The sequence below is a fragment of the Chelonoidis abingdonii genome, chromosome 2 (genome assembly GCF_003597395.2).
Source record: "Chelonoidis abingdonii isolate Lonesome George chromosome 2, CheloAbing_2.0, whole genome shotgun sequence".
NCBI classification, from domain to species: domain Eukaryota; kingdom Metazoa; phylum Chordata; order Testudines; family Testudinidae; genus Chelonoidis; species Chelonoidis abingdonii.
In genome coordinates this window covers 24,520,650-24,537,397 of record NC_133770.1, presented here as the reverse complement: position 1 = coordinate 24,537,397, position 16,748 = coordinate 24,520,650, and the positions used below count along the sequence as shown (strand labels likewise).

Sequence of the window (16,748 nt, the reverse complement as noted above, 5' to 3'; positions counted from 1 at the left end):
ACCCTACACCGAGCCCAGGTTTAACAAGGTGATAACAGGACTAACCCTTTGAACAGGGCAGTGGTCCCACTTAGCACAAGTGGCCATCCCTTTGAGAAGGGCAATGGCTCTTGGTAAACAACTTTAAGGGGCCCTCCCTTTGAAAAGGGCAGTGGCCCTGGTAAACAACTTAACAGCCAGAGAGGGGAGGCCACAGTAGAACAAAAACAAAATGGAGTATGGGGACAGCTGTAAGAGACAAAATGGAATAGGGGGATAGCTGTAACAGACACTATTCAGTGTCAGTAATCCACTACCACCTTAAAACAATTCACAGTCTTTAACATCACCTCAGTATTTCGAATTCTAACTATTACTCCTGGAGGAATTCTGCACCACTGCGCGATGTTTCAAGGCACCCGGAGCAGCAAGTGGAGAGGTAAATCACTGGGAGGGAGAGAAGAAGGGGGAAGGCGGGACTGGGGATGCTCCAGCCAGCGGCTCCTACCCGGCTGGGCTGGGGATGGGAAAGGGGCAGGACTTCCTCTTCCCTTGCAAGGAGCAGCTGAGGCCAAGGCTGAGTCAGACCCACTCCCAGAAACCCCTCCCGCTTGCCGGAAGCTCCACACTCCTCCCCACCAGCTTCCTTCTCCCCCATCCACGCAACCCCGTGCTGCCAGACCTCCTGCCCCCAGAAGAGTCTCATCCCCTGAATCTGCAGCCCCCTGCACCCAGACCCCTTGCCAAGTCTCATCATCCCCCCAGCACCCATCCCCACCCATGCACCCAGACTGTTCCCCACTGAACCCCCGCGCACTCATACCTCCACCTCAATGATCCGCCCTCCCCCTTACACCTGGACCACCCTGATGAGCCCTCCCTGCACCTGCACCTGGACGCCCACCTCACCAAGCCCCACTCCCCCAGCACCTGGACCCCCCGCTGAGCTCCGCACACCACGCTCTCCCCTCCCCCACGGTAAACCTTAACCAACTTCACCTGGACCCCCTTCCTTGGAGAATTTCATTTCCCCTATACCCAGAACCCCACAATGAGCCTCTGTGCATCTAGATCCCCCTGCACCCAGACCTCCCACTGAGCTGCCCACACCCAGATTGCTCCACACAGAATCCTCTTTCTTCACACCTGGATTCCCCAACACTTGGATTCTGCCAGGCTGAGTCTGTCTGCCCACACCTGGTGCACCTGGTATGGAGGAACAGGACCCCCTGGGATTTCTGGGACAGGGATGGTGCTTGTCCTGTCAGGATTGTGTGTGGCCTCACTGCCACATCCGTGTCTTGGGGCGAGGGAGAGAATGCAGGATGATCCCCGACCTCTGTGCAACCAGTAGCTAGTGCTCCCCACTGCTATGTTGAAGCCTCCACGTTTATATATCGACAAATAAAATTTGCAGAATTTTGCAAATTTTTAAAATATTGTGTGCAAAAAATTTTGGGGCGCAGAATTCCCTCAGAAGTATAAGTTTGAGGGGAAACTGCTGTTAGAGTGGCAAAGATAACTACTGTACCATAGTGCATTTTAAAAGGGCTTAAGTGAGGGCCTCTGTAGGTAAGAATTCACCTATGCCATATAGAAAACTATCACTTCCTTAGTCTAAGAAGTGATGTTTCTTTCATATGTAATCTGAAATTGCTTTTAGCTTCCCTCTCACACTATTTATTACATTGCAAGCTCTCATCCAATCCACTACATCCCTTAATCTTCTCTCACCATTACCTTGCAAGTTTCTCTCTTCCATTTATTGTACAGCATTATTTTCCCCTACACGTACTGTATAATACTAGCTTGGTTTTTTCCAGGTTGTTTCTCATGTGTCCAGACCTTATTTCTAATATAATTTGCATCATTGCTCAGTTCTCAATGTTCCTACGCCTCCCAACTTAATAGTGTATGTTTAATGTACTGCTTGCCCTTTTTTTCCATATTGTTAAAGACTTCGTCCCTATTTAGTAAATGGAATTTCTTTACGTAAAAAGTACCTTATGCCTTTGGGATCTTAGTTAGGAAAAGAACCTCTTAGTTGGCTGTTACTACACAGTCCCTGTATAGGCATAAGTAAAACCACAGAATTGGTATAAATGGAAAATACCTGGAATGTAAGAGAATGATAAGATTTGTAGGGTTCTAGAGGAGTTTCGGATTTTAGTTGAGAATTTTAATATGTGCTTTGGGGACAAAAGACAATTTCTTGCTCATGCCAGGTTTGATCAAGCAGTAAAAACCCATATTTTATGTGTGATGTTGTTGGAATGAATTAATATGCTTAATATTGGTGCTTTCATCTAAAATAGAAAAAAAATGGTAACAAGATATAAAAACATACAATACATATACTGCAGTCATTTCTCTTTGCAGTATAAGGATCATTCCAAGAATTATTTACTGGAATAGGTGGAGGCAAAAATGAAAACATTGAAAATAAGTTTGGGATTAGCAAGAGTTCTAGGCATTTTGTCTGTATCTTTAAAAAAAGTACATAGTAAGTACAACAAAACTAGTACAAAATAATTTATGGGTGGAGCTGAATGCACCATATATTTAGGCTGCCTAACACTTCCATTATAAAAGATTTTTGCAACCCAGTTTTTTCAGACGCTCTAACTTCATTGTTTGTTTGTGGTAGGTCTCTGAGAAGAGAGAGCCTTCAAAATAGAAAAGTGCTGTTCTTTGTCGTTTTAGGTTTTGCTCTGAGAAACTTTTGAAAATCGCCTTTTCCCTTTTGTCACTTGCATTGCGCAGGAAAATTATAGCAACATGCCAAAATAACTGAATACCTGAACATTTTAAGTCCGGCCAACACTGCTGCCAACGCAGAAACAGCACGCACTATGCTGGAAATGCCTGAAGCTGCCAGAACAGGGGCTGATGGGAGGGAGCGAGGCCAAGCTGCCCCAAACATCCTGGACCAGCACCTGGTCCCAGCAACCCATGCCTTCCCTCCCAGGGGTCATGGCCAGGAGCTCCCCATTTCCAGGGAGGAGAGAGATAATTGGGGTTAGTCTTCTTCCCCATACCCAAAAACTAGTACCAGCAGTGCATCACCTTCAATGAGATAACCACCTTCTCCTGCTGCCAGCTAATGTATCTTGTTCAAGCAGCAGAAGCCTGGGCTATGGTTGTGAGGTTTCAGGATTTAAATAATTATGATGCATGGATTCGAGCTTTGTTACAGTTGTATGTAGCAAAATTTTGGTTTTACCTTTTTTCTCCCATAAAAAACCTAGGAAATTGCATGCACAATTTTTTTTAAAAGAACACGATTTAGGCCACAAAGTCAAGCACTCAAATGTAAAATAATGCCAGATGGAACAATTGAAACCATTCATTCTGCCCTCTTGTGCACCTGTACTATCATATAATCTTTATTACATGATCATATGCTGTGTTTTCCATAAGCCCCTGACTTGCTCAGTGCACAGGATGGATGTAAAATAGGTCTGTTCGTGGAGAAATAACAGAACAGCCATTTCTTGGCAAATTAAGAAATTGTTTGCTCTTACCATTTAGCTGCTCAAATTATGAACCCACCTCAGATTAACAAATATTTAATTTCTAGTTAACTTACAAGAAATGTCATATTGTGATACTGAAAAAATGTTTGGCGAAATTATTTGCAGTGAACTTTGGCAGTCTCAGAATTCCTGTACGTGGAGATTGGTAAGAAACCACTGGCTTGCTTTTGCTGAGTTAGTGCTGTGTGGTTGAGAAGCATACTGTTCCTAATAAGGAAACTGATTGTGGATTGTTTTGTCTATAAGTACTTCTCTCTGCAAGCTTTTCTTTTATAACCTTCTTTACATTCAACACAAATGTACATTTACATTAGAATTGGGAAGGGAGGGAGAAAAGCCCAAAGGATTTACCTCAGAATCACGTCAAGTAAGTGTGTGTGTAATTTTGTCAACTCATCTCTTTTATATGATATTTAAAACCTTGTGACTTCCTTTACCTTAGGAATATTTCGCTCAGTCAGATGTGTCTGAGTATCAACTTATTCTGGGCTTGTTAAATTTCAGTTGGGTGAGAGGTGTTGATAGGGCCCCCTGCATTTGTCATGAATGTATTCTGAGTTGAGAAAAGATCTATTAGAAGTGTAGCTAAATTCTGTTGCCACTGGGGCTAGGGTAGCTGTTACATTACTCAACCAAAAGTCCAACACCACTGAAAAAATTGCCGTTAGTAAATAACCTCACACTGAAATAAATCTTTGTCACACCTTTAGATGCTGCCGCTAGAAAGTGAGAGGAAGTGTTTCTCTTTGTCTTAACCAGGCTTTTCATGTATATGTTTGCAAATTGTGAGTTGACTCCAGAGACGTTGCCATCATACCGCACACTTGAAAATACTTGGTGTGCGGGGGGCGGAGGGAGGGGAGGGGAGACACAGATGACAATCAGGTAGTTCACATATGTTTGGAGAACATGTTAGGGAGAACTGGTTTCACACCATGAAGACTTCTACAATTTGAAAGTCTGGCAGAAGTGCTCAGGCCCAGATTCCAAGCTGGTGAAGAAAATGGCTAAAGAGAAGATTATTCTTCATTTTCAGAAAACTAAAACTTCTTCAGTAGTTGCTTAAAAACATGTTGGAAACAAGTCAGTCACTGATGGATTGAAGAAGCTAATTTTCCATCGACCCATAGATTTCAGAGAGCTAAAGACAGTATTTTGCAGTAACAAGAAGTCGTCAAAGCAGTTTCCTTAAACATTCCAGTCCTTTTATTATCACCAAAAACACCAGACTTAGAGATGAGTGGTTCTTTAAATAAAACCAATATCTTCAACTAATCGGTTCTTCTGATCCCAAATAACCAGCCTCACACTCAGGTCAATATAGAACTTAGATCTTACCCAAAAATCACACTGATGCCAATCCTTCAGTATTTAAAATCTAAAGGTTTATATATAAAGAGAAAGAAAGAAAGGTGAGAGTTAAAATTGGTTAAAGGAATCAAATACACACTGTAAAGTATGGATGGGCATAAACACAAACTTAAGACTCGTGGTGGATTTAATGCTTCATGGACTGGATAAATGGTTGAGGATGCAGAGTCCCCTTAACTCTCTTTAGCATCAAGCAAGGGATAAAACTTATTCAGTCTTTGTGTTTGTCAAAGTAGGAAGTGTTTTGTGTAAAGATGGTTCTTTCTTGCAATTCTGAACTTTTTGCCTTTTCCTTCTCCAGTGCTCTCTAACTGCACTACTTGTTTCATAAGGTTTATGACCATTTAAGCCCCTAATATTGGGCACCTTTCAGAGATCAAAGCTGTTGGTTACCTATTTTTCTCTTCACTTCTTTTAAGGTTTGATCATGTTTGCTTGTCAAATTTAATTCTGAAACAGTTATTGAACATTGTAAATAGATCAGAGTGGAATACCTTGAGGATAAAGGCTCACTTTAACACAGAAGTTGCTAGCTGGAAACTAGTTCTATTGTGGTATGTTGTGTTGTGGTGACAGTTTCTAGCATTTAAGGAAAAATCCTGTAGGCACACAATAGCTTGTCTATACAATGGGGTAATGCGCCTCACTAAGGTGTGATTTCTTGTGCACTAATGTGTTGTGCATTATTTGGTCTGTGTAGACCCTGCTGGTATGCTGTAGTATAGCACAAGAGAACCCTTTGTATGTACCAGCAGGGTCTACGTGGACCAAATAATGCAAAATACGTTAGTGCACTTTAGAAATCACACTCTGTTACAAGCCCTAATATACCTGCTCAGTTCCCAGTGGAGCAGAAATTGAGATTTTTTAAAAGTTGAAGATAATCTCTTCTTTAAATATTAATTTTATTGTGATGGTGCCTAAAAGCCAACTGGGAAGAAGGCCCTATTATGTTAGGGATTGTATAAACCATAAGTAATATGAAGTCCCCATTCTGAAGCACATGAATAGTCTAACTAGACAAGACAGACGAAGAGTGGGGGAAAGGGATACAATATACAAACAGTCAATGTTTATTTATAAATGTCATGTTACTGCCATAACTTGTTTTTAAAAAATTCTTTTGGTGGGGTCTTGATTGTGAGGGATTTAGTTAATGGAAAGGCAAAGGGAGGGAGGCAATGGGGAGGGGAGAGGGAAGGAGGCTGAGCACAAATGGCAGGTGCAGTTGAAGCTGAGGTGAAGACACTGTGGGATAACGTTGGCACAACAGCTAGTAGCAAAGGGGAAAGACTGTACAGAATAAAAGCTGTAAAAAGCAGCCTGATGACATCATCTGGGTCCAGGGGTGTCTTGCTGCTTGTGTGCCAGCTCCTGCTGGCGAGGAGTTTCTTTGGCTTGGGGAGGGATTGGCATCTTCCTGGAATTGTTCTTTTGCACCCTCAGCCCATGTGACTTTGGGTTGGGTTACCCACATGGGTCCTAGTCATGCCTTTGGAGGGAGTGGAGGGGACCACTCCAGCATAATTCTGCTAGGATGAGAGTTCAGCTTTCTGTGTCTGTCCTACATCAATTAATGATGATACAACCATCTGTCTCTGTCTGGGCTGAATGATATCCCAGCCACTTAAAACAGTTGAGTGCTGCAGGCAGTAAAATAGAACCCAGAGTTCAGATCCTGGCAGGTATAGGAAAAGGAACTGAAGGAAAAATTAATTTAAAATATAAAGAGAGATTGAGATTTTCCTTTTTTATTATAATGCTTCATATGATAGATAGATGTTCAAATAAACATCTGTGTTTAAATATATCTACAATATTCCCTTTGGGTTCAGTAGGAGCCTCATGTATGCACCCAATAGCAAAGTCTGACCCTAAATGTTCCTGCTATTTAGTCCTTTCGGTCTAGAGGTGCATTTTTTCTTTATCATTTTGCAAGTAAAGTTTAAAGCATAATTTTAAAGTTAATTGTACAAATTATTTATTACTAGGCAAACTTTGGACCAGAAGTATGAAGGTTGCTTACAATATACTGCATAAATTAGGCACAAAACAAGAACCAATGGTGCGACCTGGAGACAGAGTAAGTATCTCAATGGTTTATTAATAGACATTAAATACACTCTGACAAGTGATAAGATCAAATATGGAGAAAATCTGTTGCTTTTTATCCATAGAAGGGCTGGCCATTTGTGTAGTGGTTTATATTATCATCTGCTTTAATACTTACTGAGTAGCAACTTGAGTTTGTTGCAAAATCAGCAATAAGCTTTCCCATGAAAAAATATTTTTTATTTTTTGATAAAAGAAAGAACAACTAGTCTTCTTAGCAAAGATTTTTGCATACAAAGAGCATGGAGGATAATAGACCATGTTGTCAAAGTTGGTAAAACTTATTTAATATAATGACTTTGTGGCTGCTGAGTTGGTGGAAGCAAAAGAGGAATTGCTTAAGATGAGATGAAAATGTGAGCATCCTTTGGCAGAACTGGGCACACCATAATTCTTAGACAATTGTAAGTGTGAGATTGCTTCCTGAGGCAACAATCAGAGTTTTGAATGTGGGACTGGGATCAAGTACTTCCATGATCTAATGCTGCCACTGCCTTATTTGGCATAGCATTGGACAAATCAATTAACCTCTTCTGCCCCTGTACAACTGAGAAGCTGCCAAAACTTGTGTCAGCAAGTCAGTACATATAAACAACCCTGTGCAAACATCCCTATCCCCAGCCTCTACCCAAATGTCAAGTAGTCCAACTGGTTGGGACAGAAACTGAACTGAATAGCCATTATAGCTGAGCATGCTCAATGCTTGATGGAACGGATGATTAGCTAAGCTGACCTGTCCGTGTCAATTAGGCGATCCTCCAGTGTTGTCTTTGAGGTTGGGAAGAGAGCAGAGAGGGCTTCCATATTTTGACATTTAGTGTCAAACATTCTGGTTCCCATCTATCTCGGTCCTCTGTAAAAGGAAGATAGTAATATCAGCCTTACTTCCTCACAGAGTTTTGAAGACTAATTCTTCTATGAAGATGTAAAGTTTGGAAGTCCTTTCCTTTCTGATGTACTAAATAACTTCACTCATTCAAGTCTATCCTCAAAAAAACCCATTATCCATAAAGCCTTCCAGAGCTTACTCTGAGGTAAATTTGCAGAAGTATGTCTACACTGCAACTAGACACCCACGGCTGGTCTGTGCTAGCTGACTCGGGCTCATGGGGTTTGGGCTGTGAGGTTGTTTCATTGCTGTGTAGACTTCTGGGCTTGGGCTGGAGCCTGTGCTCTGGGATCCTGCAAGGTGGACCCAGCAATGAAATAGGACAGGCCACCAGAAGTGTATAGTGGCTGTGTAGAAATACCTGCAGGAGCCTCAAATTCACACCTTTGCCCCCTTGTACTGTATGCAAGAAATGTATAGTTGTATGCAGTACGTTCCTTAGGGTGACTGTTTAACCTCTGTAAAATGAGCATGGTTAATGTTTCCCAAATAAAAGAATTTTCAAAAATATTTCCTAAATTTCTTTTAAAAATAAAACATAAAGAATCAAACTAAAGAGTCTTTTTAAACAGATGTTTAAACAAAGTCTCTTTCTACAGTGGCACTTAGCCAATACCAATGTACAGAATCTTTTCTTTCTCTTTGATTTACAACAGAGTCTAAGCAACAGTAGGACAAACAAATCGTTGATTCTCATTAAATTTACTTGCACAAAGAATCCTGTGAAAGGAGGAATGTTCAGATACACTGTATCCGTATATCTTATATTAACTGTCTCTTTGTAGTAAATTACTGCACAGTGAGCCCTAAGATTACCTAACCCTAAAAAGGATTTGTTGGTGATTCCGACCTAAAGCTCAAACTCTAGCAAGAATAAGACAAGTAAAGTCTTCCTTTCGTTTGAATCAATTGAAGTTCTTATTCTAAAATAACTCTCTGTAGATTCCAGTGAAACTACATGTTTATAACTGAGTGGTGAAAGCATATACTTTGCATTGTATAATATCGTGCCCAACATCTTTTATAATTTAAAGTAATTTCAAATTGAAGATGAGATGCTCCTATACTCTTCATGTTCTGAGCAGATATTCTGTTCACTTTCCCCATTGCAGTGCCATAAAAGCTTTTTTAACTTCCTTGAAAACAGGAGTTCACATCATATGACAATAGCTGAGAGTTTTATAGCACTAAATTAAATACAGGTGGACATTTGCAGTCTTTTCTAAATGAAAGTGAAAATGTTTCCTTATGGTCACAATATGGAATACTCTGAAATGCCTTTTCTCTTCCTTAAAGTCTGACCTCATGCTATTCGTACCCAGTATCTGTGTTGAACAAAAATGAAGCATAGTTCTATGAAATATCTGCTATCTGTACACATTTCTCTCTGGTTAGATACACTTCTGTCTGTTTTGTTTTCCTCCTCCTTAATTTTTACAGGTTTGTTAGTGATTAGTGTCTGAGATAGTCAAAAGCACCTAAGGCACTTGAGTGCCCAATACACCCCTAACTCCCTTAAGTGCCTTTAAAAATGCCAGCCAGAATCTACTCTGACATATTTGCTAGCTGTCCCCTACTGACCTTCTCCCAGAGACTGGGCACCACTGTACTGGAATAAAAACATCACTAAGCCCTACATCTAAACTACTAAACAAAAAAGAGTTGCATCTGTCTTCCACTCCTTCATGAGAAGGCTGCCTCTTTAGATCGTGAGTTCTTTAGGACAGGGGCTATTTTATAGGTTTTAAAGGAGCCTATACAAATACTTTGTCCAAAATGTAAGCTTTGTCTTCTCGGATGCGAACATGAAAGTTTTGCTGCTGAGTGTGAAGCAGCTGAGATGAGAATCAGCACCTCCAAATCAGAGGTCATGGTCCTCTCCCAGAAGTGGACTTCTCTCTCGAGGTGAGGGGGAGCACCTGCCATTAGTGGAAGAGTTCAAGTATCTAGGGGTCTTGTTCACAAGTGATGGGAAGCGCGAGCAGGAAATCTACTGGCGGATTGGGGCAGCACCAGCAGTGATGCAGGCACTTTACTGATCCATTGTGGAGAAGTGAGAGCTGTTAGACGAAGCTCTCGGTTTACAGGTCGCTCTATGTCCCCGTCTTCACCTATGGTCATGAACTTTGGGTAATGGCTGAAAAGATGAGATTGCAGGGACAAGTGGCGGAAATGAGGTTTCTCTGCTTTGGGCTTACTCTCTGAGACAGGGTGAGGAGTTGGAAGATCCTCAGAGTAGAAACACTACTCCACCGGATCGCGAGGAGCCAGTTGAGGTGGTTAGGGCATCTAATAAGGATGCCTCCTGGGAGACTTCTGTTGGAACTCTACTGGGCACATCCTCCTGGGTGGAGGCCCGGAGCCCAACCCAGGACATGCTGGAAAGATTATATCTCCTGGCTGGCCTGGGAACTCTGGGAATCCCCCAGGAGGTGCTGGAACCTCTAGCGGAGGAAAAGGAGATCTGGTCCTCCCTACTCTCCATGTGCTGCTGCAACCCTCACCAGGAAAAATGGCATAAAGGAAGAAGAAGAAGAAAGTGTAAGCTATAGGCCAACTATTTTTTCAAAACACAAGAGCAATGGAAATGTATCAAGTAATTTTTTCTCCAAAGATTAAGCGCGTTCTAACATTCCCCTGCAGTTATTACTGCAGTGTTCATCTTGCATTGAACAAGAACTTCAAAAAGAAATTGGCTAGTCTGTCTGTTAGTTGTTTAAACTGGAAGAAATAAAACACGGGGAAGAGTATAAATAATAAAGTAAATTAGTAGAAAAATATTTCTGTCCAAAATAAACTAAGAAAAGGTGATGTATGCAATATGTTCGGTTAATTAAACTTGCTTCTTAAATTATAACAGTAATTGTTCCTTCTAGTATAAAGTAGCCTTAAAACAAACTTTAATTCTTCTGTTAACAAACATTTTGTGCACATGTAAGTGAACATCAAATTTCAGTGTATCTCTAATCTTGCTTAATTGTTTTAGATGCCCTCTACTTGTTTTTTAAAAGTCACCCATCTTCCTGGCACAAAAATAAACAAGTCACATGTTAGATAAGATTCTCTAAAGTTAGCCCTAAACTTGCTTAGTTTGAGGCATCTGAGTAGGGTAGGAACTTCAGGATGCTGCCTTCATTGTAGCATTTATTGTTTCTGCATTGGCCTAATAGAGCATAGGCGAAACCTCTTCTTCAAACTTGCAGAAGGCTTTAGTTGTTGCAGGCAGACAAAACATAAGGCTGGGAATAGTTGGCACAATGGTACGATGTGTTCAGTTACTCTGAATGGACATAAACCCATTTCTGTTTTCAGTAGCCTAATTTAATTTTTTTAGGATGTAAAACATCTATTTAAAATTACATTAATCATATTTGCTCCAAAGCTGAACCTCAGTCAAGTCATTGGTAAACTAAAGCTCAGATGAAACTTGCTGACAGTTTAAAATGCAGCATGTATGTAAGTACAAGTGCCTAAGTGGAGATGCTCACAAAAAGGAATGTGTATAGGAGAGAACAAACTCCTTCTCGCTCGTGATTCAGTTCTTAAATGTTCAATAGTTGTACCTGTATATAAGGAGGGGGAAGTTGAGGTAGAACACAGTAAAGAGCATTATATTGGAGCCGTTTTAAAATATTAATAGCTTTTCAAAAGGAATGTGGAAGCTGTTTTTAATGTACAGTACACTGAAATCTGTAATCAATTTTTGACAATGTAAATTTTAACTTGTCTCTCTCTGTTTCAGGTAGCACTCGTATTTCCTAACAATGATCCTGCTGCTTTTATGGTAGCATTTTATGGCTGCCTACTGGCGGAAGTTGTCCCTGTCCCTATTGAAGTGCCACTTACCAGAAAGGTAAGGAACTACATTTGTCCTCCACAGTGCATTTTGAAAGTTTTATGTCAGAATGAATCACCACTGAGCACAGATTTGTGTAAATTTTTTTTGTGTTGAGTGGTTCTGCATCTTAAGGACAGAAAGGATAATACTGTACTGTAGGTTATATATAGCTTCTCCATTTGTTAAAATAGTATCTCAAGCTATCATTTTTGGTTTACTTCTAATAGCAAAAAATATAGGCCTTGTCTACACTAGGAAAAATTTGTACAAAGTTAGTGTCACAGGGTAGCTTGTCTCTGTGGAGTAACTGAGCCCATCTCCCCTGGACTGGAGCAGGTGACCCTCACCCAACTAATTAAAGAGGGCTGGGATACACCTGGGCCTATAAAGGGCTGGTAGTAAACAGCTGGGAAGAGGAAGGACTGAGACAGGCTGATCCCTGGAAGCAAAGCCACGCTGGAGTGGAGCCAGCTCCTGTGAAGGGTCCCTAGAGCAAGGGGGCCAAGTGCTCCAGGAAGCAACTCTGCAATTGCAGCTCCAAGAAGGGAGGAGAGCAGGCACAGGGGAGGAAGTTCCAAGCAATTGGAGCACCAGAGACCCCTGGGAGGGGTGGCCCTGAAGCCTGTGGGCCAGGTATTGAAGACTGCGCTCTATTTGTTTGTTACCTTTTGTTATAAAAATAAACCTTTTGCTGATACTGGGCGTGACGGCACATGATTGGAGCCGGGGAGCTGTGGTAGCCCCCCAGTGACAATTAGTTCCACCAGTGTTAGCAAGCCTGGAAGCCCTATTATATCTGCCATGATTTCTTTAGGCACTGTGTTAGCTAACCAGGTTTTAGAGTAGGTCTAACCAACTCGGCACTTAAAGTGTTGGTGTCAGCTGTGGTTGTATCCATGCTAGGGCTTTCCATGTTGATGGAATTGAACCAGTGTCAACAATTGTGCTACATTTCACTTGTGTAGACCAAGTCTTAAAGCACTTGTTCTTGACCAACTCTCACTGTTGCTAACACTAAGAATTTATCATACGATGTTGGTTCCATTAAACTGGTTGTCGTGTTCCTAGTGCACAGGTATTACCATCTTAGCAAAAAGGCGTAGAACAGAATGGACACGAAGACTGAACTGTCCTTTCCCTGCTTGAGGTGGTGCCGGCATCTTGGGGACTCAAGGCACCACTGGTGGGTAGAGTAGGGAACCTTACACTAGGACCACTCAGGTTGTATCTTTTGTGATACAGCATGGCCAGAGGGCAGCATAAGAGTGTTAGCAGGGGGCCTTATTTCCTGCCAAGGGAGGAAGGTTTGCTTTAGATTAACTAAAACAGCTGTGGCCAATTAGAGCACCTGACTCCAGTTAGAGCACCTGACTGCCTGATCAGTTAGAGGCACCGACTCCAGTCATGGGATATAAACCCTGCTTCGTCAGGACAGGGGGTGGTAGTTGAAGGAGAAATGGTGGATTGGAGAGCGATGCAATTGCAGAGAGTAAGAGTTTTGTCCCAGAGAGAAGCAGGTTGGAGGAGCGCGGTGATTGGGAAGCCCAACAGACAACCCTAGTAAGGGGCACCAGCTTGTATAGAAGAGAGGCAGAAGCCCTTCACAAGCTGACGGGTATCGAGACGGTGAAGTGAATACACTACGGGTGAAGGAAACTGCTAGTCAAGTGGTTCATCACTGGAGACTTTGCCGCGCACCTGGATGTAGAGGGTCGGGAGCCCAGGTCCCTCCTCTCCATCCTCTCAAGACTAGGGAAGTTGATTTCAAGAACTGGTTCAGAGGCGAATAGCACTAATCACGCGAACTAGCCCCCGAGAGAGCATAAAGGCGATGGAGACCCAGAAAGACAGTACGGGCAGTTTGCACACGTGGTGTCGAGGGTGGCGATCTGCGCAGCACTGGGGCACATGTCAGGGGAGACATACTCCCACCCTTAAGAGGGATTGACGGGGCAAGGCCTTATACAATGCACCGCCATCAGCTTAGATGGTACCAAGTGGCTCTGGACTCACCGCCTGTTGCTCCAGAAGGCGAGGCGCGACCCGCGAGATTGATCGAGCAAGGCCTATAATCTAGCCTAGCTGCTGAGTCAGGTGCTAGAGAACCGAGCCCGCTGAGGGTCAGTTATGAGAAGCACGACTGCATAAGGCAGATGAGACGCCTTATGGAACAGAATCACCACGGGGAAGGGACCCGGACCATACGGGCTAGCCATTACTTACAAAAATGACCAGGGGAAGATCTGGAAGCATACCTCCTGGCTTTTGAGAGAACCAGCGTGCGGAGGCCTGTCCCCGAGAAATGGTCTGGTATCTTGCCCATTCCTATGTGGGGAGCCCAGAAGGTCTATTACGTATTGCTGCAGAAGCTGCAGCAAACTATTCCCAGTAAAGACAGAGATCCTGGCCAGGTTCGAGTGACAACGGCACTACGAGCCCAGAGGTTTCCATGAATGGCGATATATGGGGAGGACAAGACACCCGACGCAGTTTGTTTGACTTGATCCACCTGACCCGGAAATGCTGCGCCTGAAGCCCTAGCTCTGAGGAGATGATGGAGGTACTAATATTGGACCGGCATATGCGGGGGTTACCACATGGGGGTGCAGGTACTGCTGGGGTGGGAGAAGACCCCTCTAGATGAATTGGCAAGCGGGCCAGGACTGGTGGGTCAGACCCCTCTACCTTGATGAGTGGTCTCCTCGTGGAGACAACTGGCAGCCGCGAACTGTTCCAGACTCCAAGCGGGGAGACACGGCAACCAGGAAGACAACCCCAACCCAGCCCCGGACTGTCGAGAACTCTAGAAAAACTATACCGGGAGGAACGGCAGTGAGGAATGGCTCAGGCAGAAAGGGACCTGGGTTTGGGAAGAGGTGGGACCGGCGCACTAGCCCAGGTAGGGTGGTGATAACCGGAATAGAGGGACGGTGTTATGAATGTGGGTAATTGGGGCTATATGCAGCCCAATGTCCCACAAGGAGGTCTATGCAGTGTAATGCTGGGAGTTATGGGGAGGCAATCTGGCCTGATCAAACTCGCGTCGGGAGTTACACTTGGTTACCTCTCATCATAGCATGATATCAGACCCGCTAACTATGAATGGTAATCAAGATAAAACGCATGATGCAGTCGATGCACGGAGTGTCTCGCAGGATTCGGCTGAGTACGATAATTTGGTTCCCTCTGAGAGACAAGTAGACGCTGGCACAGGAGACCAAAAATAACTCGCGGCGATAGAACGCACCAGGGCGGTCACCACTGCGCAGCTATGGGCAGCCGTTGGTGGTTATATACCCGAGATCAAATATATAGGATTGAAATCACAGGTGGAACACACTGGAGAAGCTCGTTCCTGTCAGCGAGAATGTCCCTCTTAAGCGCCGCCTCTTATCTGTTCCTCGACTCTCGACGCAGAGGTGAGCTGATCCGGCCTATTTGGATGTGTACTGCATGAGATATAATGAGCCACACGAAAGCGTGTATAGAGCACCACCAGAGCTGATGAGAACACAGAGAAAGCGTTGAAGTAACTCGCTCTCTTCTCTTGCTGTTGCAATTGCGTGCTAGAACTCTGACTACTACTCTGGAAATCCACAGCTGCGGTCAAGAGCCTCCACACGCCTGTAAACCTACGGCGGATAGGGTCGGAGAGAATGAGGATACTGGTGAGACTAGAACGAATTCTGGCAGCTAAACTCACAAGAGACTTGCAACTTGTGAGGTAGTTCGTCCCTGGACTGCTGCACCCAACCGCCGTACGTGGGACACAAAGAAGGAGAGAGGGTCCAGGCGTGCGCGGAGCGGAGACTCATAAGCACAGTTCCTGGCCCAAGTGAGACCCATGGGGGAGCAGAGAGTCGATGAAATACGGACCCTAATGTCTTGTATAGGGCACTTCGAGTGCTAAGGACACACTGCAGAGACAAGAGAGTCTGAGTATGCTCCTTTCTGGCAAACTGTCAGGCGAAGTATCACTCACATGTTATACTGCCCAAACGTGAGGGAGGAGGTAGTGGCAAGTAAATGGCGTGCCTGTAGAAGGAAAAGTCAAAGGCCAGCCATATTACATGCTCACATCGGATGAGAGGTGGTTTGGAGTCTAAAAGACGAAGACGCAAATAACCGAGGGGAATGAAGTTAGAGCAATGCACTCGGGCCTCATCCCCCGACACAGTAAGGGCCATAATAAGCATGGAGTAAGGATTACACAGTGCATTTGATGTATAATCGAGGAGCGACATTAGCTAGGGTATCCAGTATCATCAGACGCCTGACACGAGACAAATCTAAAAGATTGGTGTTATTGTGGCAGAGAATAAGCGATCTGATGACAGGTCAGTCAATGTAGAAAAGTTCGGCACGCTACTCGCCAACGAGTTGCCACTGCATAAGCTAGACGTTCGCTACCGCTCGCGGCGCCGACTAGTACCTGTACACTCTTGAAGTGATGTTCCGTCAGGATGATGGAACAACGCGGTATAGGGAAACATAATGTCGCTGGTATCTAGAAAATCGGTGGAAGGCGAGACGGAGAGGCGCCCGTATAAGGCGACTGAGTCATGAAGCGGCACTGACGATGCGACAAAGATCTATCGACATGTCGGCGTGCAATCACTTATGAGAGAGTAAGCTGGTCGCGACGTCTCAGAGACAAATAGCTAAAGAACGAGCTCCCGTTTCGCACAGACGTCGGAGAATCCCGACAGAGACGACTCGCTGTAGAGATGTCCACCGGAGGGCAAACCCGTTTAGCCAGTATCAAAACTATGAAAGACTTATGTGCTGCTTCAGTATACAGATCATACTACGGAAGCATCGCCGTAGGGTCGACCAACACAAACAGACGGCTATCGAAGAGAGTTCATACTAAGAGAGAGCCGCAAGCAGATATGATCTCGTATGAAGGAGAGTCGAATAAGTCATGACAGTCCGATGAGAAGGCGGGGACAGCGCCTGTGCACCGTATCTAATCGTTCGCTGATAGGGACGGAGAAATTCTCAGGCGCGACCACGAGGTTTC

General features: G+C 43.9%; 1 protein-coding gene across 5 annotated transcripts in view; it reads left to right on the top strand.

Moving 5' to 3' along the window:
• Positions 1 to 16,748, top strand: part of DIP2C (disco interacting protein 2 homolog C) — a 518,420-nt gene that overhangs the window by 366,154 nt on the left and 135,518 nt on the right. For all 5 annotated transcript variants that reach the window (XM_075062211.1, XM_075062209.1, XM_075062210.1 and 2 more), the window contains 2 exons: positions 6,878 to 6,969; positions 11,630 to 11,740. In XM_075062211.1, coding sequence (XP_074918312.1) covers positions 6,878 to 6,969; positions 11,630 to 11,740 — 203 coding nt within the window. The remainder of the gene's footprint in view (positions 1 to 6,877; positions 6,970 to 11,629; positions 11,741 to 16,748) is intronic.